The 26,986-nt window shown below is 40.6% G+C and overlaps 1 protein-coding gene across 2 annotated transcripts in view; it reads left to right on the top strand.

The window, feature by feature from the left end:
- Nucleotides 1–26,986, top strand: part of zswim7 (zinc finger, SWIM-type containing 7) — a 44,551-nt gene that overhangs the window by 6,592 nt on the left and 10,973 nt on the right. For both annotated transcript variants that reach the window (XM_078172365.1, XM_078172364.1), the window contains exons 3-5: nt 1,429–1,531; nt 20,408–20,512; nt 26,780–26,897. In XM_078172365.1, the coding sequence (XP_078028491.1) occupies nt 1,429–1,531; nt 20,408–20,512; nt 26,780–26,890 (319 nt within the window). In that variant the 3' untranslated portion in view covers nt 26,891–26,897. The remainder of the gene's footprint in view (nt 1–1,428; nt 1,532–20,407; nt 20,513–26,779; nt 26,898–26,986) is intronic.

Here is a 26,986-nt window from a genome sequence, read left to right as displayed (position 1 = left end):
CCTACTTCCTACTTTCCTACGTCCGCCCCCCTTGCTTGGTCCACACCCATCTTCGAATTTTGCCTTCATTTTGATCTCAACACACCTGTAAAGTTTCATGACTGCATCTTTCACAGTTGTAATATTATTGCATTCACACAATCTGTCCGCACTCCACACACAGACATAAACACCTGATAAAATACTCAGAGCTGCTTCTGTGGTAGCTCTCACTACAATAGGTGTCACCAGGACCACATTTTGCTGTGATGACACACACAGACTCACAAGGTGAAAATATACATTCATACATGAAAGAAGTGACTGTAGAGGACGCAGATATTCTGGTTCTTCTACCAACAGTAGCCCCAAAAGTCCACAGCCTGTGGGGGCACAGTAACTCATGCTGTCTTAATGAGAAGCTCACACACTCTGGAGTGATCATAAAAAATTGGTCTAATTTGATAATTTCTTCAAAGTTCTACTCAGCAGTTTCTGTGTGTATATCATAAAATGTAATTATATAAATAACTCACTTATTTGTGCAAACCAGTTTCAAGTCATGCACTAGAGTACAAATTTGAAGTTCTCGTACTTTGCTCGAGTATCTCCACGTTATACAACTTTCGGTTACACTTTACTTGAAGTTATCTACATAACTATGACATGACACTGTCATGAACCTGTCATGAACATTATGTACATGTCATAAACGTTTATGACTGCTGTCATTAGGTGTCATTTGGTTTTTGTAATGACAAGTTGACATTGTTTGGGTTGTCTTTATTATGACAACTTGACATTAATTAAAGTGACATTACCAGAAGCTGTCTTTGTCATGACAAGTTGACATTAAATTTGTTTGGGATGTCCTTATAATGACAACTTGACATTAACATAAAGACATCTTCTGGTAATGTCATCCTGAGTGTGCATGCGCCACGGTGTATGCAGCCTGTTCCAGTCAAACAATTCCCCCCCGGGGATTAATAAAGTATTCTGAATCTGAATCTGAATCCTGGTTAATGTCAAGTTGTCATTATAAGGACATCCCAAACAAATTTAATGTCAAGTAAAGTGTTATCCAACTTCCTCCTCCTCTGCTACATCTCAGATGTAAATATTGCACTTTTTTCTGCACTGTCTGACAGCTTAAGGTACTTTTCAGATAACAGATTTTCATCCCCTTCCCACTCAGTGAAAAACATTTATAATCAGATGTGTTGATTTTTTTGTTTGTGATAGCACTGAATGATTTTAGAAAAATATCTAATTGTGATTAATTTGACTGATATTGCAATTGCAATATGATTTGTGATGTTAGAGACAATGATATTTGTTAATGAGTTATTGATAACTTTCAGGGTTTTTGAATGCCAAGGTATAAAACGTGGTGGATGTCTTTACATCTCTAACTTGCCTTCTACATTTTCTTTTCATGTCTTTCAGGCTGAAGTTTGTCTTCGGGCCCTGTGCGCTGCAGGCTCTGGACCTTGTTGACCAGCACTCAGTCACCTGTGTGTCCTCTCCCAGTGGACGCAAAGCATTTCAGGTCTGTCCCCATCAGTCTACACTCAAGCAGTGGTTCTACATACAGAGTTTATATACTACACATTAATGGGTGGCATCCTAACATTGAATCTTTACAACAACATTTACATTCTGCCAAAGCAAAATAGTTTGCAACTTGGACATGTATATTTCACATCTCGATCACCAAGATAATCAAAACAGTCGATATTAGGGCTTTTTTTTTTTTTTACCAAAACAAGTGCAGGACTTAAGATGTGTTTAGTGGTTTTCTTCCTTGTACTTTGTTTAAATTTCCATAAAGAAAACTGGGGGGAAAAAGAGACTCTGACACATCTTGGATCCAGTGTTTGTAGCTCGCAGTTTTTGTTTCGCGGTGTTTTAATAAAGAAGGTGAAAACAAATCACCTCAGCAGGTTGTTAGATCTTAATTTGATAAATGCATTTCATCCTGTGGCGCATCCATTAGTCATGTCCTGGCACACAATTACGCACTGCGCTATTGTGTGCTAATTAAATGCTGATGTTTGACATTTTATAATTGTATAATGGAGGCACTGAGAGGTGGATAATTACAGTATGATCACAATAAAATGTGTGACCTAACTTTGTGGGTTATATCATAATACCTTATTACAAACATGTCACTACAAACCTTAAGAAGTAAGAACTGACTCAGTATTTGTCACATAATAGAGAAGGCTCTTTTACAGTGAACAAAAATATAAATGCAACACTTTTGTTTTTGCTCCCATTTTTCATGAGCTGAACTCAAAGATCTAAAACATTTTCTATACACACAAAAGACCATTTCTCACAAATATTGTTCACAGATCTGTCTAAATCTGTGTTAGTGAGCACTTCTCCTTTGCCGAGATAATCCATCCCACCTCACAGGTGTGGCATATCAAGATGCTGATTAGACAGCATGATTATTGCACAGGTGTGCCTTAGGCTGGCCACAATAAAAGGCCACTCTGAAATGTGCAGTTTTGCTTTATTGGGGGGGTCTGGGGGGGTCAGAAAACCAGTCAGTATCTGGTGTGACCACCATTTGCCTCACGCAATGCAACACATCTTCACATAGAGTTGATCAGGTTGTTGATTGTGGCCTGTGGAATGTTGGTCCACTCCTCTTCAATGGCTGTGCGAAGTTGCTGGATATTGGCAGGAACTGGAACACGCTGTTGTATACGCCGATCCAGAACATCCCAAACATGCTCAATGGGTGACATGTCCGGTGAGTATGCTGGCCATGCAAGAACTGGGTTTTCAACTTCCAGGAATTGTGTACAGATCCTTGCAACATGGGGCCGTGCATCATCATGCTGCAACATGAGGTGATGGTCGTGGATGAATGGCACAACAATGGGCCTCAGGATCTTGTCACGGTATCTCTGTGCATTCAAAATGCCATCAATAAAATGCACCTGTGTTCGTTGTCCATAACATATGCCTGCCCATACCATAACCCCACCGCCACCATGGGCCACTCGATCCACAACGTTAACATCAGCAAACCGCTCACCCACACAACGCCACACACGCTGTCTGCCATCTGCCCTGAACAGTGAAAACCGGGATTAATCCGTGAAGAGAACACCTCTCCAACGTGCCAGACGTCATCGAATGTGAGCATTTGCCCACTCAAGTCGGTTACGACGACGAACTGCAGTCAGGTCGAGACCCCGATGAGGACGACGAGCATGCAGATGAGCTTCCCTGAGACGGTTTCTGACAGTTTGTGCAGAAATTCTTTGGTTATGCAAACCGATTGTTGCAGCAGCTGTCCGGCCAGCTGGTCTCAGACAGAGGTGAACATGCTGGATGTGGAGGTCCTGGGCTGGTGTGGTTACACGTGGTCTGCGGTTGTGAGGCCGGTTGGATGTACTGCCAAATTGCCTGAAATGCCTTTGGAGACAGCTTATGGTAGAGAAATGAACTTTCAATTCACAACAGCTCTGGTGGACATTTCTGCAGTCAGCATGCCAATTGCATGCTCCCTCAAAACTTGGGACATCTGTGGCATTGTGCTTTGTGATAAAACTGAACATTTTAGAGTGACCTTTTATTGTGGCCAGCCTAAGGCACACCTGTGCAATAATCATGCTGTCTAATCAGCATCTTGATATGCCACACCTGTGAGGTGGGATGGATTATCTCGGCAAAGGAGAAGTGCTCACTAACACAGATTTAGACAGATTTGTGAACAATATTTGTGAGAAATGGTCTTTTGTGTGTATAGAAAATGTTTTAGATCTTTGAGTTCAGCTCATGAAAAATGGGAGCAAAATCAAAAGTGTTGCGTTTATATTTTTGTTCAGTGTATTTCACTTTCTTCATTAGATTTTAGAGAAACATACAAATGATACATAACTATGTCAGCATATGGACATTCACAAGACATAAAAATTAAGATAAAAATGCATAATAATTTTAATAGAGAGTAAAAATTTAATAATAGAAAATTAAAAAGATAAAAAAAATGCTGCTCCTGCAGCTAGCACCTGCCAACATCCAATTTCATCCCACCATAGAGTCAACATAAAGCGATGCTCCTAATGCTCCTAATACTCCTAATACTCAGACCCAGTATACTTTCCAAGTCTGTATGTTCAAGATAATGATGCAAGGACGACATACTTTTTTCAAAATACTTCTTGTTTTTTTTGCAGACAGGTTTTTTAGTTATTTACCAGTACTTGGTCTATTTACATTTTTCCATTACAGTGCTTTCATCTGTTTTGCCCGTAACAGACACAGATATAAAAAGATTTGCTCCTTATGTTTTGTTCTTTTGGATAACAACCTAAAAAAAGGGTTTGGGGTTCAGTGTACACTATGTACTTTTCTACCGCGAGGGGACTTTATGCAATAACAAAAGACGGAGCAATGTCTTCATGCAGTCAGTTTCTCTTGGTTATAGTTCCTTCAGTGTTCATCGTTCAGGAGGTTTTTAGCAGGAGCCGAATTATCTGCAGAGGTGTCTTCCTCTCCAAATCAAACAGACGAGGTGATTTAAACCAGTGACAACATTGACTTAAGCAGGTTTACGCTTCTTTGATGCCGTTCAGCTCATCGAATTGCTGCCAGCCTGACTCCTGCTTATGTAGGCTCACCTTTTTTCTCTGATAACTTAAGATCCAGATGTTCAGGAGATTTTTAGCGGGAGCCAAATTAACCGCAAAGGTCTCTTCCTCTTAAAAACATATGGAGCAAACACTGAATAAAGCAGTTTCACATTAAAAATCAGTGTTTCTCTGATGCAGTATGGCGAAAAGTGAAAATCAAGACATTTGATCACTAAAATCCTTCATCTGATAAAAACATATATTTATTTTATCATAGAAAACTGACTTAAAACTGGATAAAGTGTCAATTTATGACAGCTTCTGGCAGACAGCCACAACCCTGACGCATGCACAGAGGGGATACAATGCCACTGACAGGCGATGGAGACCAAATGGCACGAGCCATGTCCCTGATTAAAATTGCAGATTTCTCTGAGTTTGAACGTTGTTGGAAACGTTTGGGATAATGCAAGTACACAACTCAACACAACATACACCGATCAGCCAAAACATTCAAACCAGTGGTGGGTGAAGTGAGTAACATTGATCATTTTGTTACAATGCAATGTTCTGCTGGGAGACGTTTGGTCATGGTGTTCATGTGGATGCTACTTGACGCCCTCCACCCACCCAAACACCGTTGTAGGCTATGTAACCCCCCTCCCCACAGCAACGGTACTCCCTGATGGCAATGGCCCCCCAGCAGGAAAATGAGCCATGCCACACCACAAAAACTGCTCAGGAATGGCCCAGGGAACGTGACAAAAAGCTAAAGGTTTCGACCAGGCATTGTATTCAAATCTCTAGATCTCTCTAGATCAAATCTCTTCCATCGTATACTTTATAGATTGGGCGCTCTTAAATCTGCATATTTTCAAAAGCACCTCACAAACACCTAATATTACCAGACGACTTCACACCAAAGAAGAAATGCTATTCCTTTTTTCTCAGAGCTGACCTGAGTCGCCCTGTCCTCAAAGTGAATCTCAGCAGGATGCAGAGTGACCTGTGACGGGACATGCAAGGCGGTCCACTGAGGTTGTGGTCATTGTGACCCAAATTTCCTGTAAACTCCTTCAGGCTCCTGCAAAAACAGCTTTATGAAAGGAACTGTAAAGCACAATGCAGCTAAATAAAGACATGTATTCTGCTCTGTTGGGACATGGGCAGCTCAGTTGTTGGTGTGTTTAACCGTTTCATTTAATGTCCCTTAAGGCTGTGTGACATTTGTGGTCCAGCAGCATGTATGGGAAATTATTAATGTAATATCTATTTTTATTCTCTTGTTCTCTGGAACCCACCCACCCCCCCCAAAAAACCTTATTATCTTCATCTGTGGTTTTTCTTGATCAGTGTTTCCCAAAGCCCAAGATGACGTCCTCTAATGTCCTGTTCTGTCTACAACCCAAAAATATGTAAAACCAGAAAATATTCACATTTAAGAAGCTTAACTCTGAGAAATTTACCTTTTTCACTGGAAAAGAAACTGTCACTGTACAACTGTAACATGTAACTTATATTTCAGACATTTGTCAGATTCCAAACCATGTTTAGCACTTTGTGATATTTTTCAAAGTTAGATTTTGAACATTGAGCTCTGTAATTCCAAAAACATATTGTTTGTATTAACTGTTTTATTATTAGATTTTATATTAAATCTGTTACAGAGCAGAAATGATGAGTCAATTAATCAATTAGGAGGTCAAAAGAAAACTAATCTAATTTTAGCAGTGTGAGGATTTGCTTCTTATCCTCTTCATATACAATATTAAAAAGTTGTGACTGGCATTTTTCACTGCTCTTGTCTTTTACGTATCATAGATTTAACGATTAATGGATTAATTGAGAAAATTATTTGCCGATTAATCAACGATGAACATAATTCCAGGGTGCAAACTTTATGTTTTGGTGGCTGGTGAATTTGCATATTTTACCATTGTTTGGCAAGGGGGTGGTGTTATTTTTGTACCCTGTAATTGTTAGTTGCTGTCCAGACCAATGTCATTTAATTCTTGCAATATGTCACAGCCTTATTTTCTAAGCTGAGAACAAATAATGATAATTTGCTAGATACAATATCTTGCAGACTCTAATGTTCAGTGGAAGTGACTGAAGCAGCAACAAGTTGTCATTTAATTGACATTTGATCTGCAGAAAATTACAAAGAAGAAAATATACTTTATTAATCCCTGAGGGGAGATTCAACGTTTTCACTCTGTTGTCATATACACACAGGCTGGAAATACACACACTGATGCACAAACAGGACCTATACGTGCATTACATATAGAGATAGCAGAGTGAGGAGCCCTGAGCAGTTGGGGGTTCAGTGCCTTGCTTAAAGGCAACTTGGCAGTGCCCAGGAAGCGAACTGGCACCTCTCCAGCTACCAGTCCACACTCCATATTTGTTCGGGACGGGGACTTGAGTCGGCAACCCTTTGGTTCCCAAACCCAAGTCCCTATGGACTGAGCTACTGCAGCCAAATCTGCAAATTAATCTGCAACTGTATTGATTGTTAATTGTTGAAGAGAGTGCGTTCCTTGGTCTGATGGTATAGTAAATATAATGTTTTTTAAGGCTTAAACTCAATCAACCATGGACTCTACCTGGTAGCGTTGCGTGTCCACCACAGCGTCTTTTTTCCTGTCACAGAGCTCGACATTAACACTTTCCCAGGGCAAGTTAACTCTGTGTTCAAGCAAGTGGAATGCCTTGAATGAAAAATAGATGTGATCTCCAGTGTAATATTATCTGAAAATAAAACTGCGCACTGTTTGGCTGGGAGCCAACAGCTGAGCTGCATGCACGAGTCTGTCTCACCACCAAGCGTTGAGCCGGACTAAATCGGACTTACTGGACACTAGAATTTAACTTCGGGGTTGACAATTTCATTTACAACATTAACTTAGTAATGTTAAATATCTCTGTAACGCTGCATGAAGAGAAAGTCTTACTATTCGTAGCCCAGCAGCTAACATTAGCCACCCTGCTGCTCCAACAAGAGCTGTGGTGTTATCCTATCGCTTTCAGAAGCGTCAAAATGCAGCCTTGAACTGCCTTTTCTTTTTTTTTTTTTTTTTGGAAAAATAAATCTGACACTGAATGTCTTCTGGGATTAAATTTGTTTTCCAACTAAAAATGGGGGTTGAAAAGTGTTAAACTGGATAAAACGTGCTCATCAATGTCCCCAGCCATCCAGTCACAGTGGAGAAGGGGCGGGACAAAGACCAGCCATCACGCTGGACATCTGCAGTTTTCAGTTGGGAAAAGAAACACTTTGGTAGACACATGACCTTATTAAAATAACAACAGCGACTGTCCTATCAATGAGAATTCGGTCGGATAAGAGCATATTGACGAATCAGTTGACCGACGGACCAGGATGTGACAACCCTAATGCATTGGAAATGTCAGTTGGATAAAGTCATTTTAGCCTCTGAGATATTGTGACAGGATTTAAATGATGAATTGCGAAAATAATCTACAGATTAATCAACGATGAACATAATTGTTAGTAGCAGCACTAATTTTCTGGATACAATGTCTCGCAGACTCTTGTGTTTAGTGGAAGTGACACGTCCTGCTTGTCAATGTTTGCATGAGTCTAAGCCTGTGGGAAGGTCACACATTTCCCCCTCTGCTTGATTTTGTTGCTCCGCTATTTACTCACTGCTCTGAAACATTTTAGTGGAAGCAGGCTGTCACTCACACATATAAATAGCTAGCCTGGGTCTGTCTGACGGTGAAGGAATCAGCCTAGCAGCACTCACACAGCTCACTCGTTAGTACGTTAGGGCTTTTTTGTTTAATCCATACAAAATCAAAGTGTGAAAACAACAAATTGTGGTTTTGTGATGAACCATTTCTCGGCAACTTCCCTGTTAATTTGTCATTTGTACACTTTGGGATTTGATACAGATTACACAAACAATATATAAGGTGTTCAGACATCAGAGTGGTATTGATTTTATTCTTATCTAAAAGAAATAGATTAAAGCCAGGAAACCAGGAATTGAGACAGGAGTCCTTGTGATGTAGCCAATTCGGGTTTTTTTTAATGCCTGATTTAATCATTTTTTGTAGAAATCTGACAGAGTTGATAAAAGTCTGGGACTCATCTTTAAAGGGCCAACATATCGCACAAAAAACTGCTGTTACGTGCTGTTAGTTTTAGATTTTGAAGGCTTTTAACAATTTTTTTCATCCAGGACATGGGTGTTTTCTGGCACAGGGCAAGTTTCAAAGTTAATCTTTTACCCCAAATATGCAATGAGTGTGTTGATAAGTTATAATTTTAAGGGTTTTTTATATATAAAATGTTGGATGTTCATATCAAAAGTGGCCAAAGTTTCAAATCATGTGGTAAACGTATGTAAAAGTAGTCCCTGTGAGCAAAAAACCTCAAGCGCCAGACTGTTCTGAATGCTCTGTTTCTAACAGTTTTTTTGTGCTTTGGCTACAAGCTGTCAGCTCATGAAGTATTTCTGTATATTATCATCTGCTCAAGGCATACTGCTGCAAGTGTTAATATTACATACACCGCTACATGTAGCTACATGCTAACATCAGGGAAACATAGTCGTGGTTGCTGATGTTGTTAATTTCTTCCCAATTTCAAATCATATTCCTACTGAAACATTTTCAGTTGTGTTAAGATGCTCTTATTGGTGATTTTTTTACATTGAAAGTGCTGCTATTCTGTTACAGTCATTCTGCAGCTGCGGAGATGGAGACATGTACAGCTGTAGCCACATTCTGTTTCGAGCTTACATGACACACCCCTCCAAACCTTGCCCACCAGTATGAGATGAATCCAGCAGCGCAACAGTTATTTGAACCCTTCTACAATGCGACATTGTAAAAGCCAAACATAGCAGTGATCTTCTTTATAATTCATTATACATGAAGATGTGAGTCACCTAAACGAGATGTAACCTGTACCCTACCTTTGACAGCTTCTTTTTTAACGTAACGCCTCATAGCTAGCTAAATGCTAACTTATCATTTTAATTGGGACTTCTGCGTCTGGACCAAGGGGCAAAGGGGGGGTGGTCGTGTACTGATGTGGTAGGTCAGGGGTAAGCAACCTGCAGCGCCTGAAACACATGCCTAAAGAAATTCTTACATTCTCCAATTGTAAAAATGTGAAGCCGCTATACCAAATAAAATAATGTTTTTACATTTCAACAACTAACGTGTGCATAATACATCTGCTGCACCTTTTCCTTGAAATTTTGCCGAACCTTGATAGCAGTGGCTAGTCTTGAGTCTTCCTAGCTGGTTAGCTATGAATGCCAAATCCAAAAAAGTAAAAGTCTCGAAATAAAATAGAGAGTTTGGTAATCATAAATAGTGCCCTGCAGAGTGGCCACCTGAATTTAGACTATTAGTGTCGGCTGATTTAGACTTAATAGGCTGTTTTACCTTCATTAAAAGCCTCAAATATATTTTACAGATTTACACAGATTTTTATACAGTATAAGGGAAGTAAAGTGTTAATTGAACATTAAAGGATCTAAACATGTTCTAGTAGAAACCTAAAATACAAGTATAACCTGCAAAATATGTCCCCGTTATTGTTCCAGACTAACAGGACCAAGCAGTGTTGACTGTAATGAGAGTGTGAATCATGAGCTTGTGCATTTGATTAAATATGCAAGTATGTTATGGATAGCTTTGAGTAATCAGGCTGTTGATTTTTACCTGTCAAGCAAGTTAAACATCCCTGATGCTTTCCCAGCAGCCTTCAGGTACAGGCTTCTCTTCTGGGAATAGTAGCATTACCTTGTGACTTCATGCGGAAGTTTTACAACATAAACAATATGTTAATAATCACATAACGACATTCTTCTTTCTCTTTGTCATAAATCCTGGAAGCAGTTCATTATGTGGCATTAGCAGCAGTTAGTGTTGCTCCTGTGGTATCAGCAGGTCTGTTTTATGTTTAACAGTGATAGATTGAGTGAGACTTCAGTTTACACAGTGTCTATTCAAACGCTGCCTCAAAGCCATGCCACAAATATTTATCTTAGCCTGCTCCCTGACTCTCTCAATTTAAACTTGGCAGTGACAGCTTCAGCAAGCAGCTGTTGAAATATCTGGAACCAGAACATGGCTGACATGGCATTAAGATATATTTAATGTTCTGGGCTAAATGTAATTACAGCAGGTCTCTAAGAAATAAAAGGAGGAAAGGAGCAGGAGGATGAGGATCAGGGGTCGAGTCATGACAGCCGTGACCTTTCAGGCTGGAAGGCTGAATACTTCCCTTCAGAATAGTCCATATTTGGGCAGCATGTTACAGCACTGAGTTAGTTTTCACATAATATATTGTATTGATCTATGTATCAGTATTATTTTGACAATAAAATACAATAAAATAGATTTCAGTAATAATATGATAATAATAATAATAATAATAAATACAAAAAACTAAATTGAAACAATATTGTCTGGTTAAAAAACTAAGAAAAAAATAAATAAAATGAATGTGAATTGATTTCAGGAAGGAGACCGCATGAATTTCCTTCAGCTTTTGCGACATCGAACCACAGAAATTGAACAAAAATGTGGTAGTGGCAAAAACTGCAGTTCTTTTAATGGCCACTTGAGGCTAGCTCAAAGAGTGAGTCAGTCCCCATAGACCCCATGTTAAAATGCCCAACTTTACTGCATAAATAAACATGTTTACAGCCTGGTACAAAAAATTGGATTTAGTCTCTATAGCTAATTTCAAAATTCATGACCACTGTGTGGGGGGTGATTTTTTACATAACTCATTCATCTTAATGTTATTAAGACTTTAAGTTATGCATAAGGAAAGGGACACTTTGAGTGACAGGTAGGTTCAGTCCGTTAGCAAGTTGCCACCACAGCGTCGACGTTGGATTGGTAACGTAACCATGGCGTAACCAGATTCACAGAGTAGAGGCGTAGCTGTCGCTATTTCAGTGTGTTTTCAGTTCATAAGAGTTATTTTAATGTGGTTAAAAAAGCCTTGTTCAGCATTTGGTTTTACTAACTACTCTAACTAGTCAGATACTACTACTACTATTTTTCCAGTATGTACAATTATTTTTAATGGTATTAACCCTGTTTTCCCGCAGCAAAAGTTAGCAGTAGCATTACCACAGTTAACCATAGTTGTAAATTCATTGTGCTAACCAAACTGGCAGCTAGCTGTAGCAACACTGTCTCAACCAAATATGGTCACTGTGGGCTCCAAAAATCTAAGATGTTGACGACCAAAAATGCCAAATTCGAAGTCTCAAAACAAATAGACATCTAATGTTAAACAACTGGGATCATGTCTTCCTGTGAGTATGGTAGTGAAAGAGTACTCATGTTGATTTCCAATTAAACATTATGGCCACTCCTCCATACTTCTCCAACCATGTATTTTGTGTATTAAGCTACATATTTACATACTACTGAAGCATTATACCTGGCCCATACAAAAACAACCTAAACCTACCGACTAAAGCTAAATCAATTTTTCAAAAACTAAACCTTTCTGAAATACTGAAACTTAACTACAACATTTTGAGGAACAGTGGCTCACTTTAAAAAAAAAAAAGCCCTTCTGCAATTAGTCATCTACTCATCAAAGTCCTTAAAAATTTCCTGTGTGAGGAGGAGAGGGTGAGAAAGCAGATTTCTGTCATCAGATGATAAATAGTGATCTTAACAAAGCAAAACTTTCTTAAGTGGTTTCCAGAAAATCATCAGACAATATTTGGATTGAAACTATATTCTTAGACACTATTAAGCGTAGAGTTTACTGGACGTACTGTGACTTGCTCATCTGGCCACTGAATCAGAGAGATGTCGAAATAGTCGATAAATTAACAAAATGCCCAATCTTTGTCATTTCCTGTTAATATGCTGTTTCCGTGGGACACAATCAGGTTTCTCATGGTGTAGGGAATGAATAACTCATGAGAGCATGACATTTCACTGCTGGGATTTTTCACCTTATCTCATTGTTAACGTTCAGTGACCTTTTCCTTGGCGAGAGTATACCACGGCCTGTTGGGAAACAGAAGTAGCGAGTAGACACAACACTGTGGATGGCGGTGTTTTGTCTTCTACGCATTAAAAAGTTGAGGTTGATGTTCAGCAGTAGGAATGAAACAATTGATGAAGTGGTTGATTGGCATGATAGAACTGTTTTGATAATTGATTAATTATTCATTAGATTCTGCCAAAAATGCCACACATTTGGAGGCTCCAGCTTCATCAAATGTGAGGATTTGCCCTGTTTTGTGTAACTGTAAATTGATTTTCTCTGGGTTTTGGACTATTGTTTGAACAAAACAAGTAATGCAAAGATGTTTGACATTATATAGACTAAAATAACTTCAGATTCAGGCCAACAGAACAAGAATGGCTGCATGAGGTGGTGAAAGGGGAAGTTTTTATGATGCTTTCCTAATGTGCCTGTTTGTGAAGAGCGGCAGCTGCAAGGGGCTCTGAAATGTTTTTTTTAATCTTATCTCCAGTGGCATCGGTTTGCCAAGCATTTCTTCTGATGGGAATGTAAAACAAGCTTTATGCGGCATGGAGACAGTTTTTTGGTACTTGACGTAGTTCATTAGGACACATGTAAGAGACAGGCAGTTCTCTTTTTTTAAATTTTACAATAGTGCAGCTGGAGAGTGACAGGAAAGTGGGGAGAGAGATGGGGAATGACACACAACAATTGGCTGCAGGTTGGAACTGAACCTGAGCTGCTGCAAAGGACTGTGCCTATATGCGGCACATACTCTACCATGTGAGCTAGAGGTCGTCCCAAGACAGGCAGTTTTCAAAACCCTTTGGTACTGTATAAGGTCTAGTTCACACCAATGACTGTATGATATAGATGGCATGAGAGCTCTCCTAAAGTTAATCCAAAACATCTCAATCTCCCTCTAGTGGCTGGCTGCAGTATAGGTCATAAACCCTGCCCCCCTCGATGTTAGCGGATGGGACATGGGCCAAACTAAAAACACAGTACACATCACCTGAATTTTTCCCAAAGATGGTTTCTGTTATTTTTTTCTGTAGTGTTTTATCACGTTGATTTATGCTTAAGTGGTCAGTTTTCCAATAAGTTTGGTTTTATTAGTTATTTGATGCCATAAAAAGGGTGTTTAATGACACTACTGACAGCTGCGTGTGTCAATTGGTGTGCTCATGATCAATGCCGCTACTCGCGATATGGTCGGACAGGTGTATGGGCAGGAACCCATTACTGCAGCTCCACTTCCTGATCGCTTCTGTGCTCCAAATGGCATTACCAGCGCAAGATGGCTGTGCATGTCCAGGATATTTTGGCATATTTCTTGTACAGTGGGAAGCAGTGTCCATCTTTATATACAGGTGAAGAGAGAGGAGGAGCGCACACCAGGGTTGGAGAGGTGCTAGTCTCGCTCACCAGACCTTTCTCAAGAAAAGAAAGGTCTGGCTGGGCCGACTCTCACTTTAAGATTGGAGAAAAAAACGCCCCGGCTGTTTGTATTTCTTTCAACCAATCACAATCGTTCTGGGCGGTGCCACAGCAGCGGTGCGCTTGCAAAAATATTGCCGGGGGAAACAGGTTTTGGTGTAACAAGCCCACAAAAATATCGCCTACAGGACGTGAACCATGGCAGAAAAATGGCTACATCCCCGCAAGATCAAACACCGCAAAAGTTAGTAAAGGACGTGTTGAAAACGGTTGAAAATTGCTACACAACCGGAGGTGGTAGGGCGGGACTTCAGCGGGTGGCTCGTTCCGCCCAATTAGAGGCTGATCAATGCAGCGAACTTCCGCCCACTCAGACTAGAGAGGTGCTGACCATTAACGAAAAAATACAGATTCACATACATCAAACCCTGATGAAGACGGTCTAGTCGAAACGTTGGTACTTGAATAAAAGAAAATATTTTTGCATCGAGTTTTAGAGTGTGCGCCTGACATCTTTCATTTTTATATACAGTCCAAGGTCCATATGTTGTGAGGGAAATTCTCCTCTCCAAATAAGTGACGTGACCCAGGTGTTCTCTGCCATCCTTCAAAATGTACAGACCTTTATACTGAAGCTCTGACCCCAGTTTGCATCCAACAGCTGCCCTCGTAAAGGTGATTGCCCCCCATAAAACAGATTCCCCAATACAGGAAACTTCCCTCATCAAACCAAAGGTCATGCCTCCAAGATATTGGAAAATAAGCCCCCAATATAGATTCCTGAATAATTCTAACAATGTGCATGGTTACTTTTTAGGAACTTAAGTTTTTCTTTGCGTTTTGGCCTCTTGCCCAAAGCAAACTGCATTTTAGGTCACTGAAAACAGACCCTTAGTTAAACTTCTTCCACAGTGAAGATGTTGAGAAACTCAGTCAACTTTTCAGTGTTGACGTGTAGACAGGGAAAACTGATTGCTTTGACACGACAGCTCCTGCGCCATCATTTTCTCATCATCGTCTGTTCCTATGAAATTTGCTTAGTGGCGCATGAAAACAAAAGAACTGGGTTTCCAGCATATGAAATCTTCTGCATCATGGGGCCCATACAGCAAGCACAGTAGAGACTTATGGTAGCTGAGTGGCTAACTTCTGGTTTAGCCCTCTGCTAACTTGAATGGGGTTAAAGATGACTTTATCATGCAGCTCTTCTAGACTTAATAAATATTATTGAACCGAATGAATTCCATCTTGATAATGAAATGAGTCATTTTGCATGGGTTGGGATGCTCAAAATAATTTATCTACTGATTTACAAATGTCTTTTTCACCATGTGATCGGAAAAAGTCTTTTTGGGCCTCGTAGCATCATGTGACAAACCCGGACGTTGTAATTCCCGGCAGTGTTCCTGGGGTCTTGGTTCTGTGCCTGCGTAAGACAAAATAACTCTCCATACCAGCAGGTGTCAGTAGTCTGTATTCGTCATCTAAAAAGGGCAAACCAGAGGACCTTTGGACTGCGCATATACTAACCGTTGTTATGATATATACATGAAACAAAGCAACATTTGCCTACCATTTTCACATCACTTTTGCTCACCACTTGCTGGTCTTCAGTTGCTTTTTTTCCCAATGGCGTTGTGAAAATATTTGTGTTGGATTGATCAGATGATATGAAGATGAATAAACTAGAAGAGCCCTCTGTCTTTGACCTCTTGACTTTAGTCGTTTGCTTATGTTGTGCACTGGTAGTGCACTGATTCGCTTAAGCTGAACAGCCAATCGGAGTGATTTGTCACGATAATGGGCTCTGCCACTGATTCATCATGCTTAATCAGCTGAAAAAACACTGCCAAGGGCTGCCTAGTGCCAACCATGTGGACACACCACATAAACTAGGGCCAAGACGCTGACTGATGGCCCAACATTGGCTGATGGCCAACCTTCAGCCTAGTGTGCCAGGGCCTTAACCTTGCTAAAAGGCAGCATTTCCATGTTTACACATACATGTACAGTTACTCTTCCACCATATTAAAGAACAGTGGTATCAGATTAAGCTATGGAGGTCACTGCCACATAATAGCCTTCCGGTAATGGGCTTGTTTTCAGGCTTCTGATTGGCTTCTTCTTCATCATCTTCTTCTTATTTGTCTGGCTTTAGGGTTAGGTTTATATCACCACCTGTTGGTTTGGCATGCTGACAGAGATTTTTATATATATGTATATATATGACCATACTTGTGTGGACAGGTTTTTATTTTTTTTTTGAGAATTAAGGAGGGAAAAACACGGTTTTCACAAATACCCGTGTACGTGCAGAGTTGGCCAAAGACTTCATACACTATGCTGGAGTACAGATACAGGGGATTGTATACCTCAGTGACTTCCCAGAGCTTTACATTTCCCTGAAGCCTTATTTGTGGTGTGGAACCAGTGGACAGAAGGCCGTCCAAAGTTCCGGCCCTCTGGCTCATGACGGCTTCCCGAGAAGTATTCCCGTGAGAGCCAACATTTCAGGCAGAGATGGAGCCAGAGCTTTGTTGAGGCTTTAACTCTCACTGTTCCTTGTGCAGAGACGGAATCTTACAGATCTTAATGCATAAACTGCCATTTGAGGAAAATTTGGATCCCTCCCAGGTTAGTGGAGGCCTGCAGTTTGTGGTGTGTGTTGATGATGTTGTTAGCTGCCAGCTTTGCAGTGTGAGCTGCAGCAGAGACACATAATAATGACAGCAAGCAACAGAAAATGCCCAAGTGTGAGCTGGTTTTCAATAAACTTGGCTCTTTGGGAACTGTAGAGACTCTTGGCTCGGTCTCCACAGTTGTACTGTTTCTATGCCGATCCTGCTGTGCATGGTGCTTTATTCAATTTTACTGAGGTGCTTTAAGTCCATGTAATTGTCTCTTTTGTGCCTCATTTATAATGAAGTGTCACGCTGAAGAAATGGGAGGTTTTTGCATTTGTAGGTCACAGGGAAAGGTAATTTATCGAAGCTCTGGAGAATAATGGAGCCTGCTCTGCCATCTTGGGAGGCATTAGTTATTGTGAGGTGTCAAGTTAATCCACCAACTTAATGTCCTTGTGTCATGTGCATGACGATGAGCCTTAAATCACTGCCTGTAGCTGGGAGTGAGCACCGGCATTGTGGTTTGGAGATTTTGTCAGTTGAGGCCATTAGACAATAGACACCTCATACTAGTTGTTTAAAATGCATCGTTTCTACTTCGTCTCCTTCAAATAGCTAACGTGAAATGATGATGCTGATGATGGAACCACACCTTCAACCCAACCACGATTCTGTCACTTCCATGAAACATTTAAAAATAAAGAATTATGGTTAGTTAAAGTCCAGTGATTTTGGACTGTGAAGTCAGTTTCTTAAAGGGACAGTTCACCCCAAATCAAATGTACATATACGTAATGCTGTTTATCAATCTAGATTGTTTTGGTGTGAGTTGCTGAGTGTTGGAGATATTGACCATAGAGATGTCTGCCTTCTCTCCAGTATAATGTAACTAGATGTCATGTCACTCTGCTTGTGGTGCTCAAAGAGCCAAAAACCCCCACAGTAACAGCCATGTCTCTTTCCAGAAATCATGACCCGGTTACTCAAGACAATCCACAGACCTTGTTGTGAGCAGTTTCATGTTGGAACTATTTTCTTTCCACCAAACATTCGCCAACTCACACCCAAACAATTTAGACTGATGAGTAGTGCTACAGGTAAGAGAGAAAATCTGTATTTTTGATTTTGGGGTCAATTATTTGTTTTAAAGGACCTTGCAAGTTGTCTTCAGGAGACATTATCTGGTGTATTGACACTGAAACAGGAACCAACTTTGTTGGTTGTTGTTTACAAGGTATGACTATATCCCAGTAAATCACCATGACTGCTGTCGTAATGTGTGAACAGTTTGATTTCACACACGAAGCAGCTGCAGGACTTGTCTCTAGATGACATCATCAGTCTCTTCTCCCTGCTGTGTAACTTAAGGACAAGGTGTGATTAGTATTTATGGTGGAGAAATAACAAAGTGTTGGCGTGCATGTTGCAGCGGCTCTGTACTCCCAGCGTTGATTTGAGCACATGCACTTTATATTGTGCAATAACTTAATCCACAATGTACTTAAAATCTGCTGCTGCCATTAATTTATTGATATTCAAGACGCACTTCATATTATTATTTATGCTAAAAGTTTATTTGTCACTGCTTTATCTCATCTTTATCTGTGGTTTTACCTTGTTCTTATCTTGTCTTAATGTTTTAAATTTCACTTTAACGTAATGTTTTTAACTTTATTTGTGTGCAGCTGTCAACAAATTTCATTGTACATCTACAATGACAATAAAGTGCCTAATGTCTTGTGTCAGAAAGGTTCAAACTCACAAGTTGTAGAAATTACATGACAATTTAAAGAACATTCATTTTCACTTTCATATTTAATAGTTTGTTTTTTTTAAATTGTTGGTCGATGTCAAAACAGCAGGATTCTATGTGCTGTGAGTCAGTAGGTATATTTGAGATGAACAGGGCCTCACCTGGAAAGAGGACGAGATCAGGGGGCGGTGAAAAAAACGCTGCAGTCAAGTTAGACAGTTTCCGACAGTTTTCCAGGTACTGTCATCATTATCAGCCACACAAGATATGTTCATGAACAGATTGAACCATTGATGCATAACATAAGACCAGTAGCCCACAGTCTTGTATTAGATAACACAACTACACAGAAAATTTGTATCTCTTCCAAATGTGGTGTTTGTGGTTGAAACTAAGAGCTAATCAGCTCTTTGATTTGACAGCCAGACTTTGTCCATCATGCTCTGGGTCTTGTAGGCAGTGGAGAGCTGCAGCTCTGCAGCGCTTATCTCTAAAAACTGCAGCTGCCTCAGTCTCATGAAGTTATCTTTGCCCATGTATGCATAATGTCAGAGCCAGTCGGACACAGATCCAACCGGCATGTATTGTGCTGCGATTGACGGTAATCGATTATTAGCAGGCCTGGCTCATCTCTAACTAGCATAATGTTGTTGTTTTTTTATTTTAATTTAACATTTATTGAACCAGGAGAGTCCCATTGTGATTTAGAATCTCTTCTTCATGAGAGACATAGCCAAGACAGGCAGCATTGTAATCCGCCGTCATGGACTTAAGTTTCACTGCTTCGCCGATGACATTCAGCTCTACATTTCCACCAAAGCCATCACTCCTGGTACTCACTTTGCCCTCGCCATCTGCTTCATGGAAATAAAACCCTGGCTTCAAACCAGCTTTTTCAAACTTAACTTTGACAAATCAGAAGTCATCATCATCAGTCCCAAATCTCTTCTCAAATCCACCCATAACTTCTTCCTGTCCATCGATGGCTACATTGTCCTTACCTCCCCCCATGTCCGTAACCTTGATGTCATCTTTGATCAAACCCTCTCCTTTGACCAACATATGAAACACATCACCAAAACAATGATTCATCATCCAAAACTCTCGAGAAGCTATAATATACCCAGAATTCAGCTGTTCGTCTTCTTACACACTCTGGGACCCGTGACCACATCATCCCTGTCCTTTATAACCTCCACTGGCTCCCCATCCCCCAGCATATCTGCTTCAGATCTGCCTCATCACCTATAAAGCCCTTCACAACCTGGCTCCCCCACCTGTCAGAGCTCCTCCACCTGCACACTACCTCCCGTGGTCTTAGGTCTGCTGATGCCAACCTCCTGAGTCAGTTTCATGACCAGGTTAAATAAAAATATTTACATCTTAAATAATCTGCCACAAATTCTTTCATTCTTGGCTTTAAAAGCATTTTAACAACATTATTTCGTTGAGTTTCAAGTCATTCTGAAACATATTACATGCTGAAGGTGTAGAATATGCAAAAATGCACCTTTTCAAATTTCCGTACAGTCATTTGGAACAAAAATGATAAAAAAAATGTCTAAGAACACAAAGAGTTTTCTGCATGGTAAAGGCATGAAGGTAGTAGGGGAGCCAAAACAAACACTCAAAACATAAAACTCCAAAATCCAATGTGGGTAAACACTTCATTTAGTCAGTGTGACTATAAACGTTTAGGATTGTGGAGAGAAATGGAGGAAATGGAAAAACAAGAGATGTACTTGGAAACATTTTCATGTCTTCACCTCTCTGCTGAGCTCAGTCATGTCCAGACTAGTTGAGGGAACTTTACGATCTAGAAACGAGCTTGTTTGTCTTCATGCCTTTACAGTCTCCAATGCACCTCAGCTGGCAGCCAATACAAACAGCATTGTGATCAATCTTGATTGGTGAACCTGCTTCCTCATAATGAAACAGCTTGTCTCTGTGTATGATCTTTCAAATGAGGTCAAGCTTTGTCACTTATTTAAATGTACTTTGCATTGATCTGTTTCAGGTAGTCGGAGGCTCAGGGCATTTGTACACTTGCTTTGTGTCCTGTCACTACTGCCCTTGCCCGGCCTTTGCCCACACCGTGCTCCGCAGAAACGAGGGTCTCCTGGTGAGTCTCAACTGTTAGCACAGCTTGGGCTGCATATCAAACCTCAGTACCCGCAAGTGCCAAAACCTGGCACTGAATGCTTATTCAGATTGTATTATTCTCTACATATACTTTAATCAGTCTTTGATGTAAACAATTTAGCTACTTTAGATTTGTTTCTTTTGTAGAAAAACATGTTTATCTTATTTAAGTAAGGTATCATACAAAGTGTCATTTGATAACTGTTCAATAATTCTTGCAAGGGCTTTGGTTTCAGAAATAGGGAGGGCAGAAAAAGTCAAGGCTCTTCAAACAAAGTGTCAGTGCTATTTCCGGCATTTAAAATATTTTATATAAAAAAGTAGAAGTGCTGTGTGAACTGCTGTATTTTCAATACACTAATTACTGTGGCTGAGAAGGGCAAAAGTGCTACGACCACCCAAAACATTTCAGTCTGGACAAATGTGTCGCAGCCTCAGCAACATATTCAAAAACATATGAAAATCCAAAACAAGTACAAAAAAGCAAAGGTGCAGCAAATTAAATAAGCATGCTGCAGAAAGTCAGAACAGATACATTAACAGCAAACATGCTGCAGATACAAAAAACAATGCAAAGTCAAAAACGTGAATCTTGAAAACAAATTTTGATGATTTGGGTTGTGTAGTAAGACATGCCAGCTTTCATGTTTTGGTGAATTGTTGTAAAGATCTACAACAAAACAGAACACTTTGCCCTAAAATTGTCTGTGGTTTTAATGGGTCCAGTGAGCTCCTCCAGAGCTAAAGTACAGTCATGCTGCACTTCTAGGGCACCGATTATCAGATCATGTTTGTCTTTTCATCCCTAAGAGGTGAATCACACAGTGACATAAAACTGTCAGTGTCATTTGTGGCATTTTCTTTCGTGGAGTCATTTTAATGATGGTGCTTGCCTCCCCACATGCAAATGTTCCACCAAAACAAGTTCACCCCTGATACTGTTGATGCATCCTTGGCCTAGCGCTGCCCAACATGATTGTGATTGGTTTAAAGAAATGAAAACAAGCCAGAGCATTTTTTTAATACAGTAGTTCTTTGTACAGGTGGGTTTTTTTTTTACTGCTTTGGCATTTCCCCTGTCGCACCTCCACCAGTGCCATAAGGTCAGTTGCAGGTTTGTCAGCTGGAGGCTGCCGTTAACTGAGGTTTTGCCCCCTATTCCAGTACACTGACACGGCACTGTCAAGATAGGTCTGGCAGTCATCACAAAAGAAGTTCTTCAGGCTTCCAGGGGGAGCTACATGAATCTGGTGCTCTTTTTTAATTCTGTGAAAGACTAAGGCCTAATGCAAAAAGAAATCTGTAACTTCTTTGTGTCACCTCTTTACACCACTATTTTGCTGTTTCAAAAACAAATACACTCTTCCGTCTGGTCTCTCTCATGTCGAAAATCAAGCCCTTCCTCTTAACGCTTTTCTTAGAGGCCTGGAGAGCTTCTGTTGTTTTGCCTGGATATGCAGCATTTATTATTTTTATTTATTTATTTTTTTTTTTTTGGACTTATTAGCCTTTAATATATAGGACAGACAAGTGTGAAAGGGGGAGAGAGAGAGGGAGTGACATGCAGCAAAGGGCCACAGGCTGGAGTCAAACCCGGGCCGCTGCGGCAACAGCCCTGCACATGGGCCGCCCGCTCCACAACCAAGCCACCGACGCCCCTATGCAGCATTTTTCTGTTGCATTTGCTTTTATTTGTTTGTTTGTGCATTTTTGACTTTGCATTGTTTCAATATCTGCAGCGTGTTTGCTGTTAATGTTTTTGCTTTTGTCCACTGAAGCTTGTTTTTTTATTTGCAGCACATTTCTGTTGTATTTGTTTTGGATTTTTGTGTCTATTTTTGAACTGGCATCATTTCTGAAGCCGCAGCACGTTTCTCCTCATAGAATTGTTTTGTGGCCGTCTGTTTGCCCTTGATGGCGAAAGTAATAACCCTATCTAAAATCACATTAGGTTTTTGTTGATACTTTAGATAATACTGTGCATCTTCACTAAGAAAAACAGTCCTTTATTGCCATATCTAATATTTGATATTTGATTTATGCTCAACTGTAGCATCTTTTTAGGAGAACTGAACTGAATACAGACAACTATGTAGAGGAGTTTAACATTTTTTTTAGTCCTGAGTAGTGCCTGCAGGCACAACCTCCATTTCTCACATATAGACTCCTCTTACCCCCACTGTACAGAAGCGAAGCTAAAATATCCCGGATACAGCCTCTTCCATCTTGCTCTGGTGACGTCATTTGGAGCTAGAGTCTGCACAGTAGCGTTCATTGCGGTGTCAAGTTTCCTGCTCATACACCCATCCAACCAATCACTAACTGTGCCACTGAATGCAAGCCCACAGATAGTCTCACACAGTTGTCAATCATGTTGTAAAATCCCAGTTTTATTACATTGAATAACTAATTAAATTCAAACGTTTCTTTTCCAAAGAAAAAAAAGAACATTTGAACACACAGCAGCGTGATAAAAACTACCTTAAATGACAGAAACCATCTGTGGGGAAAAATTATTTGATGTGTATTTTGCATTTTTAGTCCCATCCACTAACAGGGAGAGGGTGGGCTTTATGACCTATACTGCAGCCAGCCACCAGGGGGCAATTGAGATGTTTTGGCTTCTCTTTGGGGAAGCTAACAAGTTGTCCATCTTTATATACAGTCTATGTACTAACATAGATGTACAATAATAACTATACTGGACCCCAAGATGGCGCCCATTGATTCCGATGGAATTGCCTACCTGGCACATGCACCGAAAAATTTTCTAGCTTGCAGTTTTGCTTTCGCGGTATGCAGCCCACTGAATATGTACAGTAGTATTTCTCCTGCTGGCCCCGCCGGCAAGTTCCCGCTGGGCTCGTAGACTTTACACTGTAATGTTGTCGCAGGTTTTTAAATTGCTTTTCTTGGCTCAACAGTTTTTCTGACATCTCTATTACAGTGATTGTCTGTGGGGAAAATGTTTTTTTGGGCTGCAGGGGATTTTTTACGCAGCAATACTATAAGTGGCCACTGGGAAAAATTGGAAGCAAGGCTGAGCTGCTTTCCTGGGGGGCCTGGACAGCAGGGTAACTTTTATGTACCCTGAGAGATGAAATCAAGGAACCTTGAATAACCCCACAAATATAGATTTGGAAAAGAGAGGGGGTCATGTCCCGACACCACACAGAAGAAGACAAACACATAGATGTACATACACAGCGTCTTGCTAGGGTTGAACTCTGTTTGAACATCAGCTCAGGAACAGGAATTTCTCATACTGTATAATTTACACACTGCATACAGCAGTGTGTAAATTATACACACTGCATACAGCAGCATATTTACAGCCATTGTGTCTCATCAGTCAGGCGTGTATCCTGGAGAAGAAATGCGCCGCCAAGTCATAACTGAGACAAAGCACACGTTGACATGTGTGTGACAGATGTATTGTGGTCAGGTCATATTCTTGTCTGGTCACTGAGGGGTGTCTCCACTCTGACTGGCTGTTTTTGCTGTAACTGCAAGCAAATGGCTTCTCCTGCTCCGAGTAGCAGGAAAACTTATCTCCCTGGAGGATGCTGCTAAAATCAGTGTGAGAAACAGAGCTGCCTGCAGCAGACTGTGGAGACTCCCCATGAGTGTATCAGCACCACTTGTATCATTCCCCATGAAAACACACTAAAGACAAAAAAATAAAACTAGTCACTGCCTCATCAAAATCTCCTGCGACTTTTATAGCTTGGCAGAGGAAGTCAGTTTTGTATCTCATGGTGGATAAGATTGTAAAACAGCGGCTCCATCTGCATTCTTTCCTGGGTTTTTCAAACACCCACTTAGCTGTTAGCAAAAAGCAGTGATGTAGGTTAGAGTGGCAAGCGTCGAGCGATGATAATAATAGCTGAAAGGGTTTGTTTCATTTTTTGAAGTGGGGTTATATGAGGTACCTATCCATAGTTGTCGTATATTTTCCCCACTTTTTCTCGCCATCAGACAGCCCTTTCTGACAGGGAACTGAGGCCATTATGTCGCTCTCTTCAAAGCCACCAGACTCCTTTGGCAAACACAGTAATTTTACCTTGCAGAACACAGAAGTTGCTGATATACCACTGCGTCGATTTGTTTGTTTGTGTTATTTTGTGACATTTGAATCGACACTAATGTGGCATTGACAGCTGTATGTTGCTTAGTGTAATGGAAATCATTATAAAATTATGTAATTATGTAAAATCTTTGCAACGCTTAACACTTACGTAATGGAAACTTTAAGGTCCCTGTGCTATGTGCCACTAAGCAGAAAGTATGTGAAGTAATCCTTCATTTTATGTCTTGTCAGGATGTCACAAGCACAAGTGCCTTACATGATGTTTACTCTTTGTCAGTGTGTAACAAGCTGTGAGTGCTTTACGTGATGTCCAAGGACATGACGAGATAAGCTGGCCCAAAGTGCTTTGTCACCCCTCTGATGATGTTAGTTAAAGATCCCCAACCTCAGTTGTTGTCAGAGAGTATAAGTATCTGATATCTCCTGTGTTCAGGGCTCACTCTCTGCACTCAGCTCATTCTTGACTGTTTGTTGTCGCTTATACATACGTGCATATTTTTACAAACAAATTTCCATACATTTTCCATGACTAGGCCATGCCTTTGAGGCATGAGTTTTTATGACCATACATTCTCTGAAATGTCTGTGTGCACATGAAAAATAAGAATAAAAATCCATGTCAAAATATACCCACCAGTATCTGTAAATAAGGAGCTAGTCCAGTCGTGGCTTCTAAGAATAGTGAGAATTTAGTGTCCAAAGTTCCTCTGCCATTTGTGCTTTGTTTGTGGACACAGCACCCAAAGTTGTCCCTTGTTTGATGGAGGATGAGAGGGAAGCACTGCAGCTGGCAGCAGGTGTCACGTTGGTCACTGGGGTAAAAACACCAGTGTCAGTAGTTACTTTGCAGCAGTAGCAGCAGCAGCAGCAGCAGCTTAATGTTAGCGTCTTCAGCATGAATGTCCAATGCAGCTTCTCCCATGTTTGAAATGTCAAACGTTTAACTACACAGTCCACATTTTGCGCTTCCTGAGTCCTGGTCTTTCTCAAGCCATGCCGTATACTCGTCTAAGTGAAGCCAGACATTAATAAGTCAGCGTTTTCCTGGCATACACAAATGTATGTTTTGTCAAAGAACAAGCTGCAGCTGAGTGATGTGACTGATCTGACTAAACATTAATATGTACTGTTCTATTCAGGTATCTGTGAAGCAAATTTCCATGCCTTTCCAGAATGTTTTGGGTTTATTTATTTTTTCCAAAACTTCCCCAGGCCTGAAAATTGCTATTTTCAAATTCCATGACTTTTCCAGGTTTTCAGTGACCTTACAAACCCTGCTTCAACCAAAATTTGAATGTTTGCATTTGAGTACAGACAGAACATTAAAAGGGAAAGTCAAAGAATTTTTGTAAACACCAACACAGTGGACTTGGCCTATAACAAAACTCTCCAGTCCCACAGTCAAAACAACACTACACTCAGGAGACTGAGTGTTTGACAATGCAGTCTGCCGTCCTCCCCCGCTCAAGACTGTGTTCATTCAGGGGCTATGTAGATACCAACATGACTGGATAAGGCCAAACAAGGTCCATACTGCTCTGACAAGTAGGTCAGAGGAAAGATAAAGGAGCTCTGTGCTAACGAACAGAGTCGACAGGAAGCTAGTAAACAAACTTTTCTACCTTTGTCCTTTTCACCACACTTTGTCTCATTGTTGATGTAGAACACTGATCCACAGGCGTGTTGTTGTGGAGGAAATCTTATTTATAATGCATGGAATGGGCTGAGGGGGGAAAACAAGTCAATGATTAACATGTTAATGTTGATTGTAATGAGAGGAGTGTGTTCACCAACACATGCACACAAATGCAGAACTGCAAGGCTTTTTGTTATTTAGCCACACGGGTTATTCCTCACACAAACATACCATTCAGAAAATAATACATACTCATAACTCCTTTAATCACTCCGCTTTCATTTATAGAGATGATTATAATTTGATATGAATATTAGAAATTGTTCTGACATTTGCTTTGTGATTATTATTCTTGGGCTGAAGTTTACTTGTGGGAAATCTGCAGCACGTCAGAACCAAGCGGCTCCTCTGTAGTTAAAATTAAATTACTGAAGGGTCATTAGAGCTATATATCTGTGTCATTATTCACGTCAGCGCCCATGTCCGTGTAATGAATCAATGTCTGTGCTCTTTTCTCCCAGTGCAAACACATCCTGGCTGTCTACCTGTGTCAGGCCATGGGTGTGACTCAGCAGGAGAGCGTGTCTGATCAACAGATGTCCATGCTGCTCAGCGGGACAGCAGCCCCGTGACACCCAGGTACGTTCAGCAAAGCCCGTAGACCAGCACCCCCTCGCAGACCCTACTTGGATGAGAGCCGAGGTTTTGAATAGACATTTGAGTCACTG

This window comes from Epinephelus lanceolatus, chromosome 11, assembly GCF_041903045.1.
Source record: "Epinephelus lanceolatus isolate andai-2023 chromosome 11, ASM4190304v1, whole genome shotgun sequence".
In the NCBI taxonomy this organism is placed as follows: Eukaryota; Metazoa; Chordata; class Actinopteri; order Perciformes; family Serranidae; genus Epinephelus; species Epinephelus lanceolatus.
Note: the sequence above shows the minus strand (reverse complement) of the source record. Positions and strands in the feature narration are given on the sequence as shown.